A 22,484-nucleotide genomic window follows, 5' to 3' on the forward strand; every position below is an offset into this window, starting at 1 on the left:
CTTATTAGGACGCAGCCAAAAAATCAGCAGAATAATGTACTTTCTGGGCTTTGGCCCAGCGAAGGCTTCAATATATCGGATGTTACGCTCTGCAAGAGTTCGATATGCGTGTGCAACAGCCCCATATTTTTGCGTGGGAAATTCAAGGGGATTGATTGATCAACTGTTCAATATAGCAAATGATTCTATGTACCCGAGTTCGATATATCCAGGATCAACTTGTATAGTAAAAGCTTGTTAATTCAATGCCTGTTTTTCAGAACAACACATATTTTGCATGCGTTGCATTCTCTGGTCCCATCAAGTTTATGTAATGTTCGATGGCACCAAACTCTTGTTAGTTTGGTCATATTTAATCGTAACCAGTATTCGAACGATTATCATAGCACGTTGAGCATAAAGCAGCGCAAAAGTAGGACACAAAAATCAAAACGGCGTTTGCAAATCATGAAAACTAGGTGGCGCAGTCTGTATCGCCAGCATAATAGGATAAGCCATGTGGGAGCTAACGACTCTAGAACAGCGGTAACGACATTTCCGGTAGTTTTGTATTAGTGCATTTTGGGTTATTTAAGCCAGGGTGTTCTTGAGCCGCAGTTCCATAGTGAACAAAATCGAAATGTGGCGAAAATCGCAGCTTCTACACTGCTTTTATAGTATAGTAAGCACAGATTTTACAAGTTCATCAAGAAAATGAAAGTGTATTGATGCAGCAGATATGTCTCTACAGTTTTCGTGCTACTTTCAGCAATTGATATAAAGTTAATTTGGACATTTTTTCTAGCCTCGTGCAATCCGAGTTCATAACCTTTACCGTATCACATGATAGAAAGAAAAATAAGCGTAATAGTCATGACCTAAACAACCTGCACAATATATAGTATACCGTATTTACTTGCGTAATGAATGCACTCACATAATAAAGACACCTCCAACTTCAGTCGCAAGAATTTGAATTTTTTTTTACGCTTTGTAGTAAACAACCCCTACATTCATCTGCTGCAGTACCGCTAACTGAAACCTGGCGCCTGCTTGCCCGCTGAATCTCTTCTGTTTTTATTATCATGCCGACCTCCCTCGGCCACCTCGGCCCGATCTGAGAAGATCATGACTATTTGAGCAACATGGTAGCACTCCCGATTCCTGCTTGGGTTGCAATTTGCTCTTCATGCTCATTATCTGCGCTTACCTCAAAGAAAGCAAGATATAGGCTACCTTTTTTTGGCAGTAACTTATGTGGACAGCGAGGTGGCGGCCATATTTTCTTGTTAATCTTGTTATCATAAATCTTGTTTGTTTTGACACTTCGGTGGCAGCTTGCTGCAATGCTGGTTACTTGCTAAAATGTCACCGGCTTCATGGCGGACATCATGCGAGATTGCTGCGAAGTTCGCCAAGTGTGCTGTAGCATAGTAGCACACGCTTCTGGGCGCCACTCAAAATCACAGCAGACACCACTATTGTGGTTAAGCTATTGCGAGAAAAGATAGACACGAAATGCCTTTATGGCACCCGTGGGCGGTGCAGGGACAGCTTGCAGAAAATAGTGTTTTCAACCAACAATGATAAGTGAAGTGCAACAAAGAAGCTGTTTTCAAACAGAGCACAGATATGTATATTGCGAAAGACTAAGGGACCTAACTTTTTCTTTCGCATAAGCACATTTTTTTGCTCAACCCGAAAAAGTTTTCATAAAAAATTTGCCCCTCAAAACAAACGCACCCTTAACTTTGAACGTAAACATTCGACAGAAGTCTGTCTGGTTGGGTATGAAACTGGGAGATGATTTAGACTCCAACCAAAAGTTTTGAAGAAACCCAACGTTTCGGAACCGACTTGGTTTCGGAACCAAGGAACCCTTAACTTTGCTCCAATTTTTCGAGAAAAAGTGTGTTCATTATGTGGGTAAATAAGGCATTTTATTCTGTTGAAAAAAAGCATGTGGTAACAGCATTCTTTTTGGTTCAAAATAAGTCAAAGCAACTTTGTATAGTAGAAGAATTTGACTTTCCGGTGAATGCACAAGATAATCTATAAAATATGTGATGTTCTAAAATTTTCTGCACTTACAGCATATAAGAAAGTATACCAAGCTTTTAAACCTAAAAAATGATGAATCAGTGTGGGCGTAATATGTTCACTTAACCTTTTGGTGCGGCTTTGCACTTGTGTAGATTTCTTTCGTATAATAATACTCACGGTAATAGCAACCCTGCACCACAGTGAAGCCACCTTGGGAGTTACATGTAGATTTATATGCACTTACTATTCGTTTGTTTTTCAAATACTTCGGAATTTCACGCAATTTAAATTCGCATGAAAGCAAATTCAAATACTGTAGTATTTGTTCGGATTTTTGCACAATGCTACTGTATACTAATGCGGTTTGTCGCTGTTATACCTTGGCGCTCCAGAGTGTGTCTTTGCTGGCCTCTGCAATGGCACTGAGCATCCACAGACAGAAGGCAGCTCGCTCGCTTTCTTCCACGTTCACAGAAAATGAAGACAAGCAGAAACCGTCTGAAAGTACAAGGACAGGCTGTTCGACATTTCTGTCAACTTAGAGGAGAATGCGTGCACTCAGACTGAACTTCAGTTTTGTACAGCTGTCGCAGTTTTCAAAACAAAGCTGGGGTCTAAATGAGCTAGAGATAAGACGGCATAAATCATGGCGAGCAGCATGGATCTTGAGAGGTATTAACAAGCAATCTAAGGACGCAATCACATTGTGACACTATCAGATTTTTAATCTGTGTAATAAGTTACTGGTGATGTTTTATGTGCTGCAACCCCAATATACTAATTAGGCGGTATGCTGTGGTGAAAGGCTTCAAATGATTTTAACCACCTGGGGTTCTTTGATTTCGACTCCATTGCGATGCAAGTACCATGGCCATAGTCACTTGAGGTTTTTAGAATCGGCCCTAAACATCTAGAGCTTTTAAAATCAGCCCCACACATTAACATACTAATCGGGAGGAGTGGCAGGGCGATGAAGCTGCGTCCCCCCTGAAGGGGAAGCCTGTGCATGCTTGCGCTCACTACAGATCTGATCTGGCGTTACAACTTTCATTGCCCTTCCTACAGAGCTACGACAGTGCTGGATGTGCTTGCGATGGCTTTGGTCGGGAGAATGAGCATTTCATTTTGGAAGTGAATCAAAATACATTCTAAACGTTTGCTGTGTCTGATCATTAGTGTGGAGGGTCCTTGCATACAGAAGACACCCACGAGAGGCTTGTTATAGCCTCGAAGTTTGATGGCACCACCCCTTCAAGCTTAAGGCAATACTTTGAGCAAAGCTCTTCAGTGCAGGTGATGACCTACTTGCAGGTTTGTGCATTAACAGAGTAGATCGGAAAGGAATGAGAGATAAAAATTACCTGTAATGCCTCAGCATTTCTCTCCAATTTTAATTTTTGTGCTTAGGCTTTGACTATTATAATTAAACAATGTTTTCGGTGGCTTCTATAAAGATAAAGCATTATGCTCTCTGCTTTCTCTGTGAAAACATTTCAACATAAAGAGCCACATCGCATGAACTTCTATCTTTTGATAGAAAACAGTATAAGCCATTTCCATCATGTAGCAGTCACACAACTGCGAACACCAGCTGAATAATCAAATTTGCATTTGGGCAGTGATAAGGATGAAAAACAAACTGAAAAAAAAATACAAACAACAATTTAGGTCTTGGAAAGCCAGCTGCAGTGCCACTGACAGTGCTCAAAGCCAATATGAGCCAAACACAAGTAATTTGTTCACAGTTGCCAACAGGTATTTTAACAAGTGGCTCCATATTTGTGACACTGCACCTAAGCTTCCTCGCGGCTTCAACTATCACAAAGTTTCATGCACATCGAACCTAACCAACAAGTAAAAGCCTGTTAACAAACTTTGCCTTTGCTGGCTAGTGCTAATTGTAAGGAATGCTGCGTTGCTTGTGTTCTTGCACGAAATTTCAATATAGTGCCACTTCACAAATTGTTTCTTGAGATGAAACACTTCTCTCTCTCTTTTTTTTGCAAGTGAACAACGTTACGTTCTTTACATTGATTGGCACCTGGCTGTTCAGCATGCAAGAGCTTGAACCGAACCCTACAGCAAGTCACTTTCACCACACTTCAAACCAAAAGGTTCACATTCGCACAAGCTTGCCATATAAGAAGACTTTTAAAGCTAACACTTATCTCATAGATATAAAAAAAATAGATCAACTGCTTGTTCTATTCTTTTTCAGCTGCAAGCTTCATGCAAAAGAAGTTTTCACTTACATCAACATTGTGGTGATCGGGATATGACTTAATAGGCACATATGTTGATCAGAGAGTGCTGCAAACTTCAACTGCTCCACTGTGTTCCATTGAGTGCAAAAGCTTACTGAAATGTGTCACTGGGCTAGTTCTATTTTCTTCTACGTGAGTTACATCCCCTTTTATTTTCCTCTACATGGGTCGCATTCACAAACTGTCCTTAAAAAACACTGAAGTCAAATAACAATTTATGTCAGAGTGAAAGCTCAATGCATGACAACATCTAAAATGACAATATTGATGCGCGTAGAGTTGCATTTGAAGTTGCAGGCACCCTAAGGCAAGTGCTACACAATTGGTTCTGAGCCCCGAAACACTCCAACCTCTTCTATGGCTAGAAGCGTCCTTTAGTTCACACTGGCACCATCACCTACGATACATTCACTCCCGACTGCAAAAGCACTGTCTCGGTGCATCAGATCAGTGAACGTGACGTGGGGCTTGAGTCGGAAAATATGCACAGTCTCAGTAGCTGGTGAGGTGGATGAAGGCTTTGGGGTTAGCGGCGAGATCTCGTATGTGACTTCGGTAACTCGGCGAAGAACTCGGTAAGGCCCGACGTGGCGCGGCAGGTGTTTCACTCCAGCAAACGTGATGCAAAGGCAGCCAGAGCAAGACCAGGGAGCTGGGGTTGAAACTCATGTCGCGGTGGTGACTGTCGTAATGGCGTTTTTGGTTGGCCTGAGATGCCAAGAGTCGACCACGGGCAACACGACGAGCTATAGCCGCGTGAACGATGGCGTCGTGAGCATAGTATGTGGTTGAATTTGCCTCGGAAGGAAGTAGTGAGTCGGGAGGCAAGAGCGGGTCACAGCCATAAAAAAAATTAAACGGAGAATAACCAGTAATGTCGTGACGCGACGAATTGTAGACACACGTCAGGAATAGTAACGTGCAGTCCCAATCCAGGTGGTCCTCAGACACGTACATGGACAACATGTCCGTGAGTGTACGGTTCAAGCGCTCAGTAAGTCAGTTTGTTTGCAGATGTTAAGTGGTGCTGAACTTGTGAGACGTTGCACAAGAGCAGAGAAGGTCATCGACAATTTTCGAAAGGAAACATCGACCTTGATCAGTCAGTAGCTGACGCAGGGCACCATTGTGTAAGATGGCTTGATGGAGAAGAAAGTCAGCGACATCGGTTGCACAGCTGGTAGGAAGGGCTCCCGTAATGGCATAACATGTCGTATAATCAGTCGCTATGGCCACCCACTTGTTTCCCGCAGACGACGCCGGGAAAGGACCAAGGGAGTCCAGGCCAACATGAAAGAAGGGTTCAGTGGGGATAGGTATGGGCTCAAGGTACTCAGCAGGAGAAAGAGAAGGTTTTTTGTGACATTGGCAGAGCCGCAGGAAGCGACGATGCTCCCAGCGGTGGGAGCATCGTGTAATTGCAAGAGGATAGTCAGTCATAAATGATGAGGAACAACGAGAAGCAGTTCAGCGCCAAGTGGTGTTCTATTGCATCGATATAAAGTACCATCATGCAGAACTAATATATAGAGGAAGCCGTCCCGTAGTGTTGAAGTGAGGCGTTGTATAAGGGATCGCAAACATGGGTCGTGGCACTGCTTGTCGGTATGTGTACGAAATCTCTGAGCAAAAAAACACAGGTATCTGAATAAGTTTCGGCGGTGTCAGATGGTGTTGACGGGATAGCGGGAGAGGCAATCGACATCCTTGTGTAGCCGTCCAAACTTGTAGGACACAAAAAATGTGTATTCTTGGAGGCGTAAAGCCCAGCGACCGAGGCGTCCCGTAGAATCTTTAAGTGAGTAGAGCCAACATAAGGCGTCATGGTCTGTTACCATGGTGAAATGTCGTCCAAACAAATATGGGCGAAACTTGGTTATTGCACATGGGCTAGAAATTCACGTTCTGTGATCGAGTAATTGCGCTCTGAGGCTGAAAGAAGGATGCTAGCACAAGCGATTACACAATTGAGCTCTTCTTATCTCTAGGACAAAATAGCACCAATACCATGGCCACTTGCATCCGTAGGAACTTCCGCGCACACAGATGGGTCAAAATGACCCAGAACTGGCGGATTCACAAGGCGACTTGTAAGCGTGGAAAATGCCTGAGCTTACTCAGGTCCCCAGCAGAAAGGGTCGTCTTTTTTGAGAATATCAGTGAGAGGACTAGAGATTTCGGCGAAGTTCTCAATAAATTGTCTGAAATAGGAATACAGCTCCAGGAAACTTCGGACATGAGAAGCGGTAGGAGGAGTTAGAAACTCGCGGACTGCACGCACTTTTTCGGGATCAGGCTGTAAGCCAGTAGCATCCACCAGGCGACCGAGGACGCAAAGCTGACAACGGCCGAAATGACATTTCGCAGAATTCAGCTGTAGGCCTGCTTATCGGAAGACGTCAAAGATGGCCAAGAGCTGGTAGAGGTGGCTGTCAAAGGTCAGTGAAAAAACAATAATGTCCTCGAGATAACACAAGCATGTGGACCATTTAAAACCACGTAGAAGAGAGTCCATCATGCTTTCGAAGGTCGCCGGAGCATTACATAGTCCGAAAGGCATCACTTTGAATTGGTAGAGACAGTCTGGAGTGACAAACGCTGTTTTCTCGGGGTCTCTGTAATAGACTGCGATTTCCCAGTAGCCAGAACGTAAATCGATCGAACAGAAATAACTGGCACTGTGTAAGCAGTGTAGTGCATTATCAATACGCGGAAGCGGGTAAACGTCCTTTTTCGTGATCTTGTTCAGATGACAATAATCAATGCAGAACCTCCAAGTATTGTCCTTCTTTTTTACTAAAACAACAGGGGATGCCCATGGACTGAAAGAGAGCTGGATAAGATCCTTAGACAGCATTTTCTTGACCTCAGTTTGTATAACGTGACGTTCTGCTGCCGACACATGATAAAGACACCTATGGATGGTTGGAGTATCGCCAGTGTGGATCAGATGAGTAATGATGTGGGTTCGACCTAACGGGCGGTTGTCGAAATCAAATACGTATTCGTAAGTGATCAAAACGCGACGGAGGGCGTCAGCGTAAGAAGGTCGTAGGTCAAGAGCTATCATTTTGTTGAACTTCTCATTAGATGGCGTCGTCGGAGCTGAAGGTTGAGCAAACACTCATGGTTGTTCATGGCTAAGTTCACATACTCCAGAGTCGTCCAAAGGGAACAACACAGCAGGAGATACGCCCTCAGGAAGAGCTTTTGGTGGCGAGCCAAAGTTCAGGAGAGGAAGCCAAGCGCGGTTGTTGGTGAGCGTAATGATGGAGCTAAAGAGAAACTATTTGACGTTCTCGCGTGATGGCATAAAGTGGAGATACGGCGTATAACCATTCTGAAGTGGTGGGCAAGGCGACATGGGGACATAAGTCGCAGCGCCAGGTTACAGCCGAACAAAATCAGTGGAGCGAAGTCAGGGCTGGACATCTGCGCAGGCGTCGGCACAGCACTGGGGTAGCTCAAGCCTAAGAATCCCGGTTGAACAGTCGATAAGCGCGAAATGAACAGTCAAAAAGTATATTCTGAGAATCCCATCGTGACGCCACTCCGCAAGTACAGTGAACAGATCTAACGTTGAGTGGTCGGCGATGGTAACACGGGCGGTGCACATTCCTATGACGGCAGTTGTGCTGCCGTTGGCTACTCGTAGGACAGGCGATTCGGCGGGCGTTAGCACTTTGCGAAGACGGCTACGAAGGTCAGAGTGCATGAACGACACCTGAGCTCCAGTATCAATAAGGGCTTTAACGGGCACATGATCAACAAAAACTTCGATCAAGTTTAGTTCATCGGCGAGGGTCAATAGAGATTTTGCAGTGAGTGTCGTCAACCCAGCCTCACCTCCCGGGGCTGCATTGGTTAGTTTCTCGAGGAACGCCCTGGGTAGGATGAGGACGGGGATCGCTGAGATATAGGCGAACAGGACTGACGGCGCTGCGGAGAGGATGAACGGCTAGTGACGAACCGGGGAGGAGCAGCAGGGTCAGCGTAGGATGATTCGGCGTGTGGCGACAGAGGACGAGCTGAGTGTTCATAACGACGGTCAGTATATGGTCGAGGCGATGAATTTCAGCGGCTACGTCAGTGGCAGGAGATATGGCCGATCCGGGAGCACACGAAACAGATTGGTCTGTCATCCGGCGTTCGCCACTCAGATGGGTTTCGGGACCGGTTTGTGGAATACTGTCGGGGCATAGCAGAGGCAATAATCGGGGCGGTTGAGGTGGGACATGGGCTACCGGCGGATGGTATGTCCATATTCGTGATTTCTTGGCGAACAACAGCTTGAATGAGCAATATTGCCAGATTGTCATGCATGTGGGGACCACGAGAGTTCAGAGCCATAGCCCCAAGTTAGCGACCTATGGCTTGCGTCAAACTTGGTGATGCTGGTTCATGCAGCGACGCTGGTTCGTTACAGGACAAGGCTGGAGCCGTATTAGGAAGCCGGTCGAAGCGTTGCACGATGCGCTTGCCTTTTGCTTGCTCAAAGATGTGGCACTCTTTGATGACGTAGTCAACTGTTGTACAGCTCTTACATAACAAGAAGTTGAACGCTTCTTCGGCGATGCCCTTCATGATGTGTCCGACCCTATCTGCATCCAACATGTACTCATTGGCTTTTCGGCAAAGTGCCAGGACATCCTGAACGTAGCGAATGTACGATTCGGTGGACGTCTGGGCATGGGACGCGAGCTCCTTCCGGGCTTCACTTGGCATCCGATAAGTTTCCCAAAAAGATCTCGTAACTTTTCTTTACAGATGTCCCAACTTGCGAGTTCGGCTTCGTGCGTCTCAAACAACGCCTTAGCCGTGTCGCCGAGGTAAAATATTACGTTCGCCAGCATAAGCGTTGGGTCCCACCTGTAACAGTTGGCGATGCGCTGGTACATCGACAGCCACTCATCGACGTCGACCTTGCCGTGCCTGTGAAGACTCCCGGGTCACGTAGCGGAGGCATCAGGTATTGCACTAGTGCCTGAGCGGCTGGTACACTGCCGTTAGCCATAGCAGCAGAACTGATGTGACGTCCGCTGCGGAGATCCAGCTACGACTTCCGTAGAGACATACCCAGCAGCACTTCCACCAAAATGATACGCATAGAGTTGCAATTTAAGTTGCAGACCCCCTAAGGCAAGTGCAACACAATCGTCAATCGTTTCTGAGCCCGAGACACTCCAACCTCTTCTATGGCTAGAAGCGTCCTTTAGTTGATACTGGCACCAACACCTACGTAGCAATATTATCAACAGCAGTGCCCTACTTACCGAGAAATTAAGGTAAATGCACAAGAATACATGCGCCTCATTAGGACATTTTTAAAATGATCTCGATGACGTCAAACGAACCGCCAACAATTAATCACTAATCGATCTAGCTGCACCAAATAAAGAACCTTGTATGCATCAAGAGACAATAAAATGCTGCTTGTTCATTTCTGTTTGATTCATGAAAAAAATAATCGCGGGACTGTGGGGAATGGCACGAGTAGTTAGAAAATTCAATTTTCGCATGGTTACATGGGACAGGTCGTGCTATCTAGCGGGGCACAGTTGAACCAAAAACACGTCTGCCACCTCGGAGCTAAAGCAGGAAATTGATCGATGGCCATGTTTCTGCTGTGGTTCCTGCTGCTTTCGTTCTGTCTTCTAGTGTCGGTGACCGCGCAGTAAAGCCGGGCAACGTTGTGCATGGCAACAGTGACGTGGGCCGGCCCGCTTCTTGAGGCAAGTAACTTGAAGTGCGCTAATCCGATGCGGACCACTAAAACATGATTTTATTTCAAAATAAGCCCTTCCTTGGCACAAAAGTAACACTATAATGTTTCTGGATGGCTATGTCAATAAGCAACGTCGACATAATAGTTGCCTTTAGTGTCCCTTTAAGCTGTTTTGAAAGTTTCAGAATGCTTCACTTACTGAGGTCTAGTTCAAGGTCCCTGCTGGACTGTGGACAGACTACTTCAAGCACAAAGCTCACATAAGTCCAAAATGCCTGAAAAAGGAAAAAGCATGTTAAAAGCAAGTACAGTTAAACCCCTTTATAAGAGGCATGCTCCGGGCAGTGATTCTTTTTTTTTTTTTGCTTATACGAGATGTCTCTTATAAGCAGGGGACCTCGTACGCATTTTCCTATCCCCCATACTTTAACGAAGGCATACTAGTGTCTCTTATATCCATTTGTCTCTTACATCAGCGTCTCTTATAAAGGTGTTTGATTATAAAAGTAAATAATTGAGCAGGAAAATGGTAGAAGAAATTGAGAATGCTAAACTGACAGAACACTGAATACCTGTAGACTAAAACTAGGGCTTCGTGTTCCTGCAGACTATACTCATTTACACCAGAAAGATTACAACTACAACGAAGTGCACACAACTTACAGAATGCCTCAAGAAAACTAATACAGAGCCTATCACATGTCTTCTGTGTGATGAGTGGTGAAGAGCAACACTTTCGACTTGGTTGTTGAAAAATATTTTTTTCAGTAAGGATGGATAAAGTTGCAAGCTGCTACACCGAATAAGGTGCATAATCAGGCTAATAGAAATGCTTGTGGTCTTCTGTAGAACATGCTGAGCGCACTTCTGGACATGCGTGTGAAGGCTGTAATCAAGAGCTGTGGGGGTTAATCCACATATCAGTTTCAATGTAAAAGCTGCTTCCCATTGGCTACTTCACTTTGACTTACTGACATATCTACTAATTAACAAAGTACTGTTAATTAAACTTTTTGCAGTGCCAACTTTACAACACCTACTGCAATATAGCCAGTGACTCTATAACTGTGGTCTGCATAAGTGAACCTGGAGGGTGAAGACAGTTGGAGATACACATTCTCAAACTTTTTGGCAATATGTACTAGTGCTTCAGAAAATGCATCATAAAAAGGCGTTCCATTACAGAGGCCCAGCAACACTTTTCCTAGTTATAAAAGAATACTATCGGCGCATGACATTTTGTGATTTTCACCGTGAAAATATTTTTATAAATCATCAAGTACGAGCCGAATCACAGAGATTTATTGCACGCTTCAAGAGCTTTTTTCTCTCGTTTTCTCCCAGCGAGCGTGCTGAGAGCTACGCAATGAGGGGGACGACAATGGGTTAAAAAATGGGTCCCTCTGTCAGCGTGCATCATGAACTTGAGAGCACTTCTGCATTCTCTTTCTTTGAACATGCAGCTTACTTTCAGTATGACCGCAAGCCTGTGCGTGAACATGAGGTGGGATCTTGTGGCAGCTCTATTAACTATGCCGCTCATGATGCTAAAATCAGCTAATGGCTGTGGACTTGGGTACATGGCGCAGTAGTGTGGGCATATGACATTGTTTGTAGAGAGAAGAGGGAGTGATGTCTAGGTGACATTGAGACATAAATGTGAATTTCAAGCTGCGTGCTAAGCTATGATGTTTGGCTCACGTTTCCTTAGAAACCTCAACCACCAATTGTTTGAGTCTTCTCACCATGTTCAAAAAGTGCCCCCTTTATACATCTAACCAGAGCAACGCTGTACACTTACGGCTAATTTTACAGCATTCACCTAAAAGCCACCTTTATTGTTTGAAGTGGACGTACTCTGTGAAATCATTGGCCTCGTGTTGTGTGTTGCAATATGCGTACTAGAGTAAGTCACTTGAAAACTGATCGGTGAAATTTCGTCAATGTGATTATATTTTGGTTTGCATTGTAGGCAGCACCCACCTCTTCAAAAAGTTTGTGCTATATGCCACAGGGCATTTTAAAAGTATATATTAGATAGAATACCCAGTTTTATTGAATGATACTGGAACTATCCGTCAGACGTATCAGATGGTTCATCGACTGCGATTACACACATTCTTGTCATCACAACCTAGTCAAAGGTGAGAAAGAGTGATGGGGAGGGCGCACCTCTTCGACAAAGTGTTCGTGCCTCCGACCAATGAGATCAGCTGCCATGGCCCAGGCATCATGCACGCACGTGCAAGGAAACGCTCTTTCACTCTCCTGCGGCACAACACCTCGGCTCTGCACAAAGAGCATGTTCATGGGAGGGAGCTTGCGCTCAGATTAGCATGACAGACAGAACCTGCTAAGTAGCAACAAATGAGCATGACAAAAAATAAGCTTACTTCCTTAACGTTAAATCCCTAGCAACCATCCACCCCCCTTTCTACGGTGAAGGATAATCCAATGATTAAGCGGAGGGGAGGAGGGGGCTTGCTCGCTCGACCATCAATATTCAAGACGGCAGCAGAATAGCTGCTAAGAATTAAGGAATAAAAACCCGCGTTTCAACTGAAACGATTTCTTGAATACGCTTACATTCACAGCTTTTGTTTGCCTTCGTTAGACAAACAAACACACTGAATAGAAACAGTGAAAATGACAGGAGCGGACAGGGAGCGCTTGCTCACTGTCCAGTGTGTGCAGATATTCCATTGGCGCATATCTCAAATCTCCTGAAAAATGGAGGGGGTCCCATGCTCGGGACTTCACAGTATAGAAAATGAAATAGAGAAGAAGCCTAATCAGTATTGCCTAGATGTTGGTGCAGCCCTTTAAATTACCGCTGTGTATTTTGTGAATTATCGTCAGTTTCACAAGTACATGTACTATATATGCCTTTCAACCCCATTGAAATATAACGACAATGAAGCGTACAGGGGTCGTGCAGGTTTCCAAAGTGAAAATTCAAGGATATTCAAGGATTTTCCAGGACCTGTTGCAAGTTTTTCAGGGACCAAAAGCGGCATGCTAAGTTAACATTTTTCATTCTAAAATTTTCAAGAATGACCAATTTTATCGCACTTACAATAAATATATGAATATCACGATTGTAACAAAATAAAATCTAGTCTTAATAACTTCTCGCAACCTCTCCATCACTCTCCAGAGGGAGAGAGTACGATGCCATGTCAGAAAGTTACGTGCTGACAGGCTTTCGCATATGTGAAGCCAGGCCTTAAAGGGGTGGTGCCACAATGTTTGTGGCTAGCGCACTTTTTGCTGCAAGCGTTTCTTATAGCTCCAAGCCTGATACATGCACCAAGATTCTTTCATTCTTGCTATATAATTTATCACCTTATTGATATGGATAATTTTCAGTTTCTGTTTGTGAACACCGAGTAGGGCAGGTACATAGCAGTGTAGCTGACTTAGTCACGTGATCACAAAGCTTTGCACACGTCGTGCTGAGTATCGTCTGCTCTCGCACACATGTGAGACACAAGCACCTGAAACAAGTGCGCCGCTAGCTGCAGCAGCCGCGATGCTTTGCTGGTAAGTCCGGAGGTCACTAACCTCACTACAAATCTGATATGACGTCACTACAACTTTCATTGCCCTTGCTATAGAGCTACATCAATGTGGGACGCGCTCACAATGTGCCTCGAATGAGAGAATGAGCATTTATGTACACTTAAGAAGTGACTTGAAATATATTCTAAATGTTTTCTAAGTCCGACCATTCATGTGGAGTGTCTTTGCATACAGAGGAAACCCACACGCCGCTTGCTATAGCCTCTAAATTGGATGGCATCGCTCCATTAGGAACGGTGGCTTGTGCAGTTGACACTTGCAGCACACTGCTGAAACACTAAGAAGTAACAACTGTGACAGTGGTTAATTTGCCTCCTTCCTGTGTATACATGTATATTTCTTTCTAGCATCCTCCTTGGTGTTTAAGTAGCACGCTTCCAATGTCGAGCTGTGACAGTTGTTCATCAGCACTCATCCTGAGCGCTTTCTTTTCGTGTGTCCTTTGTGCTTGAGCGGCGCGTAGCATGTATGCAGTTGCTTGCCCTTCTTTGTATGACATTCTAATTTTTTGCTATCACATTCACTGCTTCACCTTAGTCGTGAAGCAAACTTTTCCTTTATCACATGCACTTTTGCAAAATGGGACCAGTATGTGCGCCCATGCCGCATTACTGCTTCGGAAATGGGGAGTTTGATCGGTTGACACACCGACTTACCACATTAAGGGTTTGCGATGTCGATATGAGAGTGTACTGCTCACGAAATTCAAGGATTTTCAAGGATGAAAAAAAATTCCAAGACTTTCAAGAACCTTAAAATTGCATTTTTCAAATTCAAGGGTTTTCAAGAATTTCAAGTACCTGTACAAACCCTGAGCATAGGCTTAGGTGAAGTTAAGGTTATTCATAGCGCCCACTTCTCATCCATTTAGCTCAGATTTGACAGAAAAACAATGTAGGGGTTCGCACTCAATCAAATGTAAGCCTGCAATATATAAAAAATTTGAAGAGTAATAGCACATGTCAGATTTCATAAGTATCTGAAGAAAATTTTCAGAAAGCGACTGAAGGCCACAATCGCTGATTACTAGAGGTGAAAGAAGAGCAGTAAAAGAAGGCTTATAATGAAAATAAAATCAAACAAGCAAAGCAACCTACATTTTTACTGTTAAAAAAACTTCTGCTTCTGTATTCTGACGTGCTTTGTAAAAAAAAGAACAACTACTACTAGAAATGACCATCAGTGCCACAGTGCTTACATGTTTTTGCAGCTCAGTATGAAAGGCAAGACATTTGTCTAGCAATTTCACAATTCCAAGCTCTTTAAAGGTTAACTGATGTTGTCTGACCCCATGGCTCATGAATTTATGAGTTGTGTGCCATGCAGTGCTGCTGCATTATTGATAATAATAATAATAATATTAATAATAATAATAATAATAATAATATTATTATTATTATTATCATGCAGAGTTTCAAATGCCAAAACTGCAACATGATTATGAGGTCCTAACGATGGAGGAGCGCCATAGTAGAGGGCTTTGGGAATTTTGACCATCCGGTGTTATTTCATGTGCACTTACATCGCACAGTTCGCTGGCCTCTAGCATTTCACCTCCATAGAAATGCAAGCGCTGTGGCTGGGATCGAGGCCGCGACCTTAGGGTCAGCAGCCGAGCACCATAATAGCTCCACCACCACAATGGACAGCCCCACTAATGAAGCAAGCTGTGAATAACTTACACTGGACCACAAAAGTTAGCAATAAGATCTGAGAATGCGCATTTTCGAACTGTTTGTGACCATAGCTAGTGAAACGGCACAGTATCACTTTTGTGTATTAGCATGTTCTACCAGTATATACTTGTAATCAAAATGACAGGCTGCAATCCATGTCCTCAGAGACATTCAGATTTTTTTCAGATCTAGCAGTTCGTAAACTTCAGCAGAAAAGCTAGCAATCCTTTCATTAGAGCTGGAGTCACAAGTAAGTACTAATGCAGTTGCATGCATCTTTCAGTTCATCATCACAATCATCATCATGTCTATCTTAGGTCTAGCACAGGATGAAAGCATCTTTCAATAATCTCTAACCCACGCTGTCCGTCAGAAGTCGATCATAAGTACTAATAGCACGTTTTATGTGCGGATTTCACAGTTGTATGCTGCGAAAACAGTCCCGAGCCTTAATTTAAACTTGGATGTTTTAGAGTATTAATGAGAACTAGCAGACAGTGATGTGAAGGAAAGTATAAGGGACGTTATTAGTGGTAATCATGACGTAAATGTGAAGAACGCAAAACGGACGAAAAGAAAACTTGCTCCTGCCAGGGACCAAACCTGATTGTGGCAAGTTATCTTTCTGCCAACTTAACTTATTTCATATTTATCTAGTAATTACTATAAATAATGTCCCTTATATACTTTCCTTGGCATTGTCAATTGCTAGTTGTCATCAATATTGTGTCCAACAAAGAAAACCAAGCCTCTAAAATTCCTCCTGTTTAATAGTACTTTTAAGTGCTAATCACTATGTTTATGACTATGTCAAAGCATTACTCTCATTCTAACTAATAAAATCTATGACTTCAAATGAAAATAATAACAACAATGGTCTGCAGCAAAAGGAAAAAGTAGAGAACTTCAGTCACTGAACTATTCTTGTCAGGTGGAAATTAGCTAGTGTGCAAGGCTTACAAATTTTTGTCAATGGGAGCTTTGACAGCACCAACCTGGAAAAAACGAGATGACAGACAGCAGAGGTCCGCCAAGAAGAGCACAGCCACTTGAGCGAAGACGGCGTTCTGTCCAAAGCCACCCAGATCGCAGAATGAGATCTCAGCGCCTACAGTGATAGAGCCTACACTTTAATTGAGAAACTGTCGACGAGCACAAGGGTGCCAAAAATTGTTAGGCTTACCTCTGAGCAAGTGGGAGGACATGACGATGTCTGTCACACGAAGCGCAGTCCACCACAACTCGAGCGCAATGTGAAAACGGCGGTTGTCGCTGGAGCGGCAGTGCTGTTTCCAAACAAATGAGAAATAAAAGGAATCCTGTATGAGACACACATCTGATTGGGCCCAGAGAGTACAGCTCCGTGCATACAGCTTTCAAAGACAAGGATTTATGAATACTCAAGAAATTTAAAAGGGCCATGAAACACTTTTTTGAGTAACAATGAAATTAATTCACTGGAAAAACGTATTGCCGCACTAATACTATGTTGCAAAAATTTTAAGAATCTGTCCAGTATGAGCAGAGTTACAAATATTTTTCAAACGCTGCAATCACATTCTCTCTGCTTTCGTTCCGACGAAAGCGCTGGAAGCTAAGCACGGAGGGATGGGACGGGCAAACAAAAACATCACGTTCGTCTCATGACCTTGAGCACTTTTTCTTTTTTCACTTAATGCACGGATTTTTCGTGCAATCGCACACGCATGGACAAGTGACGACCTCTTGCGGCAATTTCTGTAACAACCGAGTGCGCCATCTTCAAATCAGCCAATGGCTGATAGATGGGTAGTCTACATTTGATTTTTGGGCATACTCCGTGATTTGTCAGGAAAGAGCAATTTTTAGCTGAACTTGATAATTTATTGAGAATTCCAGGCCACATGCCGTGCTATAGCATTTGGCTCGCGTGTTGTAGGGAGTCTCTACTACCGATCAGCAGCGTTTTCTGACCATGCTCAAAAAGTGTTGCAGGGCCCCTTTAAGGATCCCACTGAAGCTTTTCCGGCATCTGATCACACATTTTTTCATTGTAGCATCGTTTCCAAAACATTACAGAGAGCTTTGCTGCACTAAAGACGCCATGTTTAACTGGAATATATCTTGTTTTGCTGGGACATTCTTGCAGGGGGCGATGTTTATGAGTTTTGCTTTAATGTGCTGAAATACTCTATGTATAAACATTGTCGTCAAATGAACCTTACCCTTGTGAGCTGCTTTGTTGGCCAAAAGAAAGAGATAAAAAAAAAAAAAAAAAGCTGCAGCTGTGCTAGAGGTACAGGGGTGAAATACACTCAAACCTCCTTAAACAAAGTTGCATGTTACACAAAAAAAGGTTCGTTATATTCGAAAATTTACTATAAAGGTATATTTTTCTAATACTGTGTCTATTGCAAGACCATTTTTCATATGCTTCTTAATAACCAATAATTCGTTATATCTGTGCTTGTTATATCAAGATTTGAGTGTACTCAAGATAAACAATGATATAAAAAGTTTGACAGAAGGCAAATCGGTGGGTAGGGAAGTGAAATGAATGCCAGCATGATAGCTGAGAGAGGGGTCACAAACAGTGGAGCAAAACTAGCAGTGAGAATTGGCGTCCCTTCTTTTCAGTTTGACTTTTTTAAATTCTGCACATGAAATCGCGGAGGGCTTGAGTCAGACTTGCATGTATTCCACACAAGTGTGTGCAGCAATCGTCCAAACACGACTGCAAAAATAATAGAAGTGAAGTTGCACTCACGTTTTTGTCCACTGGAATGTCCGAGAAGCGACCAGTGAGGCGCAACGTCAGCCTCAGCTCATCCAGGAGGCAGAAACACAGTTCGCGCGAATCAAGCCACTCCGTATCCCGATTGTGGTATGGCCTATCAACCATCTTTGTAGATGCACTGTCTGCAACCCTGAAACCGTTGCACAACAGAGCTTGACAGGTTAAATAAAGTATTGCACTTGTCTAGGTCGAAAGATTTTCCCCCAAAATGTAAATCACTATCAACCATCTGTATTATCAACCATCCGAAAATATGAACAGTGCACAAAAGAAGAGGAAGCCTTCTTCAGCACCTCTTTATTATGCCCATGTTCTTGTGATGTCCAACTGTCCCAATGTCAGAAAGAGACTGGTTACTGTTGACAACCAACAACTGATTGTGTTGTAATTGTAGACGGATGACTATTATGTCATATCTTGCAACTATCCTCCTCATTTATTTCCATACTTTACTAATCACCAATTGTACCAAAAGGCCAATACCGTGAAAAGTTATTGTGCAAATCGCACAAATCAACGACAGGCTGCTACAACCTATACAGCTGTGCAACGAAATCAGAGATCTGGGAATTTCTGCAGATTCTGCATGAAATTATATTTAAACTTTCATGATAAGAACTCTAAAAATAAACAATTCATAAAATTAGGCAGTTCCAGTATTCTTTCAGATAAATCAATTAGTACTGTTGATTAATGAGGAATAACAGGATAGCCAAAGTTCAAAATTTCAACTTTCATGCTGAAACATCAGTATAATGTCACAGTAGTAGTTCCCTGTATTTGAAAAATTGTGGAGCCTTCAAACTACAACACGACACTTGGTGACTTCCGTCCTTGAGTTTTTCAAATTCAATTTAGTCAATTTATAGCAGTAAACAATTGACCCAAGCAGGCACCCAAATTTGTAAATTCATGGTGGTTTTACACAGGAAATTTGGGTGGTATCTCCACCTGCCTTCACTTTTGCGTTATTTTCTCGACCTACCAAACATTTTTTTCACAGTAAAAATTACATTTTCTAGCTTTGTAGTAAGTGCAATCAGCTAATTCAGCCCAATATAATTGCAGGTGATGGCTTTTCTTAGTCTGCTCATCAGTTCCATGCCATCAGCCATCTGCAAACTCATTCACAATGCGGGACTTGAGTGCACCATAAGGTACTTGAGTTGATAGAAACTGTTTTGGCACAGTGAGCTTTCATCAGAGAAAGAAAAAAGAAGCACGCCACAGAGCGATTCCATGTGTGGAAAGCGCTCTAAATACAGCAAGCAGTTGCAGCAATCAAATATGACACTAGGCTCAGTTCTCTCTAACACAGTGCACAGTGTTGCTTGTTGAGCCTTGTGGCCATTGCACCCACAGTATCGTGAAGCTTTAGAGGAAGCGCAATTGTGTTTCGTCCATTGCGAACCGATGGCAGTGCATACATTTGTCTCTGCGTTGCATTAAACCTAGGGTGTTTACGAAAGCATTCGTAATAGCTAACTTGACATGTCAGTATGTGTCCACCTGTTTCAGAACCATCAACTTGCTTAGTTACGAATCTCAGTATCGGAACTTATTTACAGATCCATGGACATAGGAGGCTAGCGAGCACTCAAGCACATAAAAAAGTGAGGTCGGAATCAGGAGCATAAATCAGTGAAGCATAAATTACATGGCAAAGTGATGGAGGGAACAGGCCCTTCAAACCTACAAGTGATTCGGCAAGCTTGAATATGATACTTATTTGCATTGTAATACTGTGATCACACTGCAAGCAGTAATTGCTCTTAGCATGACTTTCACAACAACAAGCTTTTCTTAAAGTCTGCAACATTCTGCAGCCAATATTACGACAAAGTCATACCTTTCAACTTCATGCCTGATGAAGCTGAGGAATGAGGACACTTCATAGTGAAGCTGTGAGGCCCCACCAGAACCTGCATGCAAAGCAGGGTCAGTCACATAGAAAGAAACTGTTTTCAGAAAATTAAAATCACCATGAGACTTGTTTTAGTGACCCTCGAAATCTAGACTGTAACTTGTGCTACAAAACCCCTATTTTAAATGCAACATACAGCCTACTTGCGTTGTAGAAGAACAAGATTGCACATTTCACCTCAAAATCCATATTACGGGCAACACTTCGATCATTGCACAAAAGAAAAAGATGCATAAAACTGACCCTAAGAATTCAGAGGTGCCAATCACAGCCACAACAGCGAGTGTGAAACACTTTTTTCGGTCAAGCGCCATGATGTAGCACGTGACCTTCACGAGCTGGCAGCTGATAGATAAATAAACCCTCACATGTAACCAGGAAGAGAGAATACAAATGCAAGCGCTGCTGTCTCCTCTGTTCTTTAGTTTGTGTCTCAAAAAAAAAAAAAAAAAAGCTCTGCCCCATTTGCCTCTCTTTGTTCTTTCATAGCAAAGGCCTCGTCCAGACAGACCTGTCTTCTTTTGTTCTTGCATTGCTTGTGCTGTTTTAGGACTTAATGCCCAGCTCGTAAATGCTCACTCGCTATGTAACTCCAGCTGGCAAGAAAGAAGTATTTCATTGTCGCTGAATTGCCTACGACAGGTGCAGGCTAAATCGCCAGATTACAAGCACAGAAATACCCAACAAAGTGGTCGCAGAATTACCGCTATTGTAACTAAATAAGTAGAGCATCGGACGTGTAATTTGAAGGAAGTGGCTTCAGTAGACACTAGTGACAAAACTGTTTTCTCTTTCCATTTATGTCATAATTAGAACACTAGAGCTAAAAACTAAATAATGTCTTTCTATACTCTACCTAGCATCATTGTTGTCTTAATTACTTTATAGACAGACTAGAAATTCTTCTAAGTAGTACGCTAACTTGAACGGGCTGGTACAGTGCTCAGACATTGAAAAGTGATACGCAAAATACGTATCTGCTGGTGCTGATTGTGTTACAGGTGAACGCCTGTTCAAGCAAGCTGATGCATTATTATATTATCATGAGCAAAACAAGACCTACAGCCAGGAGTTCACCTGAACCAGAGCTCATGCTGATGACCTCTGATGGATGGCGCTCACCCACAGAGGGGCATGGGCCAAGAACCGGGCGGCAGGATACTTACATGAAACTAAAATTAAAATGAAGCCAATCTGAAAAAGTAGTTTAGAAATAATACTACCAATAAACAAAAATGTTTGCTGAGCAAGCGGTCAAGCCATCTCTTGCTTTTGACAGACATAGCTATGAATTATAAACTAAAGATCTGAAAAGGTTAGGGTTCACTAGCACGGTAATCTTTTAGTTGTGTTGATGTAATCAAACACAGGGGAGCATATATCCCTGTGGAAGTAACCAAATGAAGTTCCGCCAAGTGATAAAATTACTGGTAGATTTACTTGTATTCCTAGCTTTTGTAATGGGGCTACTAAAAATCTTTTTCTCTGATAAGAATAATGATGACAGCATAAAAATAAATGTTCAATTGTTTCAATTTCGTTGCACCAAATGCATAGCGGTGACGCCTCGAGTCGAGCTTTGTTAAGGTAATAATTTAGTTGTGGAACTATGGAACTCAGAGCAACAAAAATGTTCTCTTCTTCTTCTCCGCCCAAAACGAGTATGAGCCACAGCCCTCCCAAGAAGCATTGTCTCGATGCTGTATATGAAGGCAAAAAAAAAAAAAAAAAAGAAAAAAAAAATGAGACGAAAATTACTATGCAAGCAAAATGAATGGTGTAAGGCGGAATAACGTAGTCGGTTGTGGAGTCAAGAGTCAAATGAGAAATAAGAAAAATAGGAAAGCATGTAAGAAAAAGATTAAACAAAAAGAAAGACACAAAGTTACCAATAAAGTCAGTCAATCCACTGGTGATTCACAGCGCGAAAAGTATGGTTTGAGCCGTGAAACGTTTAATGACTTCAGTTTGCGGGGGGCAACGGGAACGTCTTGAAGTGTCTTCTGGGAGAACCTCCTAAGTAACGTCGCTGAGACGTCGTATGACGTTGTAAGGGCCGAAGTAGCGGCGAAGAAGCTTTTCAGAACGGTCACGCTGTCAGATAGGGGTCCACACCTATACCTTATCACATGGCCTGAAAATAACTTCACGATGACGAAGATTGTAGTGGTGCGCGTCTTCGGTTTGGTGATATTGAATACGATGACGAGCAAGTTGACGGGCCTCTTCTGTGCACTGGGCGAATTTAGTGGCAACCGTGTGGTATATTCCTAAATTGTCGAGCAGGACCGTCGAGCATCGTTGTGACCTCACGACCGTGGACTAAGCGAAAAGGCATGAAGCCGGTACTTTCTTGAACAGCAGTGTTATACGCAAAAGTTATGTAAAGAACGATGGCGTCCCAGTTCTTGTGATCGGTCCACAGACATCGACAGCATGTCTGCAATTGTTTTATTGAGTCGTTCAGTCAGCCCGTTTCCTTGCGGGTAGTGAGCCGCTGTTTTACAATGTTCCG

The 22,484-nt window shown here is 43.1% G+C and overlaps 1 protein-coding gene across 1 annotated transcript in view; it reads right to left on the reverse strand.

The window, feature by feature from the left end:
* LOC119174183 (protein MMS22-like) overlaps nt 1-22,484 on the reverse strand; it is a 172,305-nt gene that overhangs the window by 105,489 nt on the left and 44,332 nt on the right. Inside the window, exons 6-12 of the mRNA XM_037425006.2 lie at nt 19,895-19,967; nt 18,016-18,175; nt 16,453-16,555; nt 16,265-16,377; nt 12,184-12,300; nt 10,211-10,286; nt 2,402-2,520 (exon numbers count right to left, since the gene is read on the reverse strand). Of these exons, the coding sequence (XP_037280903.2) occupies nt 2,402-2,520; nt 10,211-10,286; nt 12,184-12,300; nt 16,265-16,377; nt 16,453-16,555; nt 18,016-18,175; nt 19,895-19,967 (761 nt within the window). The remainder of the gene's footprint in view (nt 1-2,401; nt 2,521-10,210; nt 10,287-12,183; nt 12,301-16,264; nt 16,378-16,452; nt 16,556-18,015; nt 18,176-19,894; nt 19,968-22,484) is intronic.

Source organism: Rhipicephalus microplus, chromosome 5 (assembly GCF_043290135.1).
Source record: "Rhipicephalus microplus isolate Deutch F79 chromosome 5, USDA_Rmic, whole genome shotgun sequence".
Lineage (NCBI taxonomy): Eukaryota > Metazoa > Arthropoda > Arachnida > Ixodida > Ixodidae > Rhipicephalus > Rhipicephalus microplus.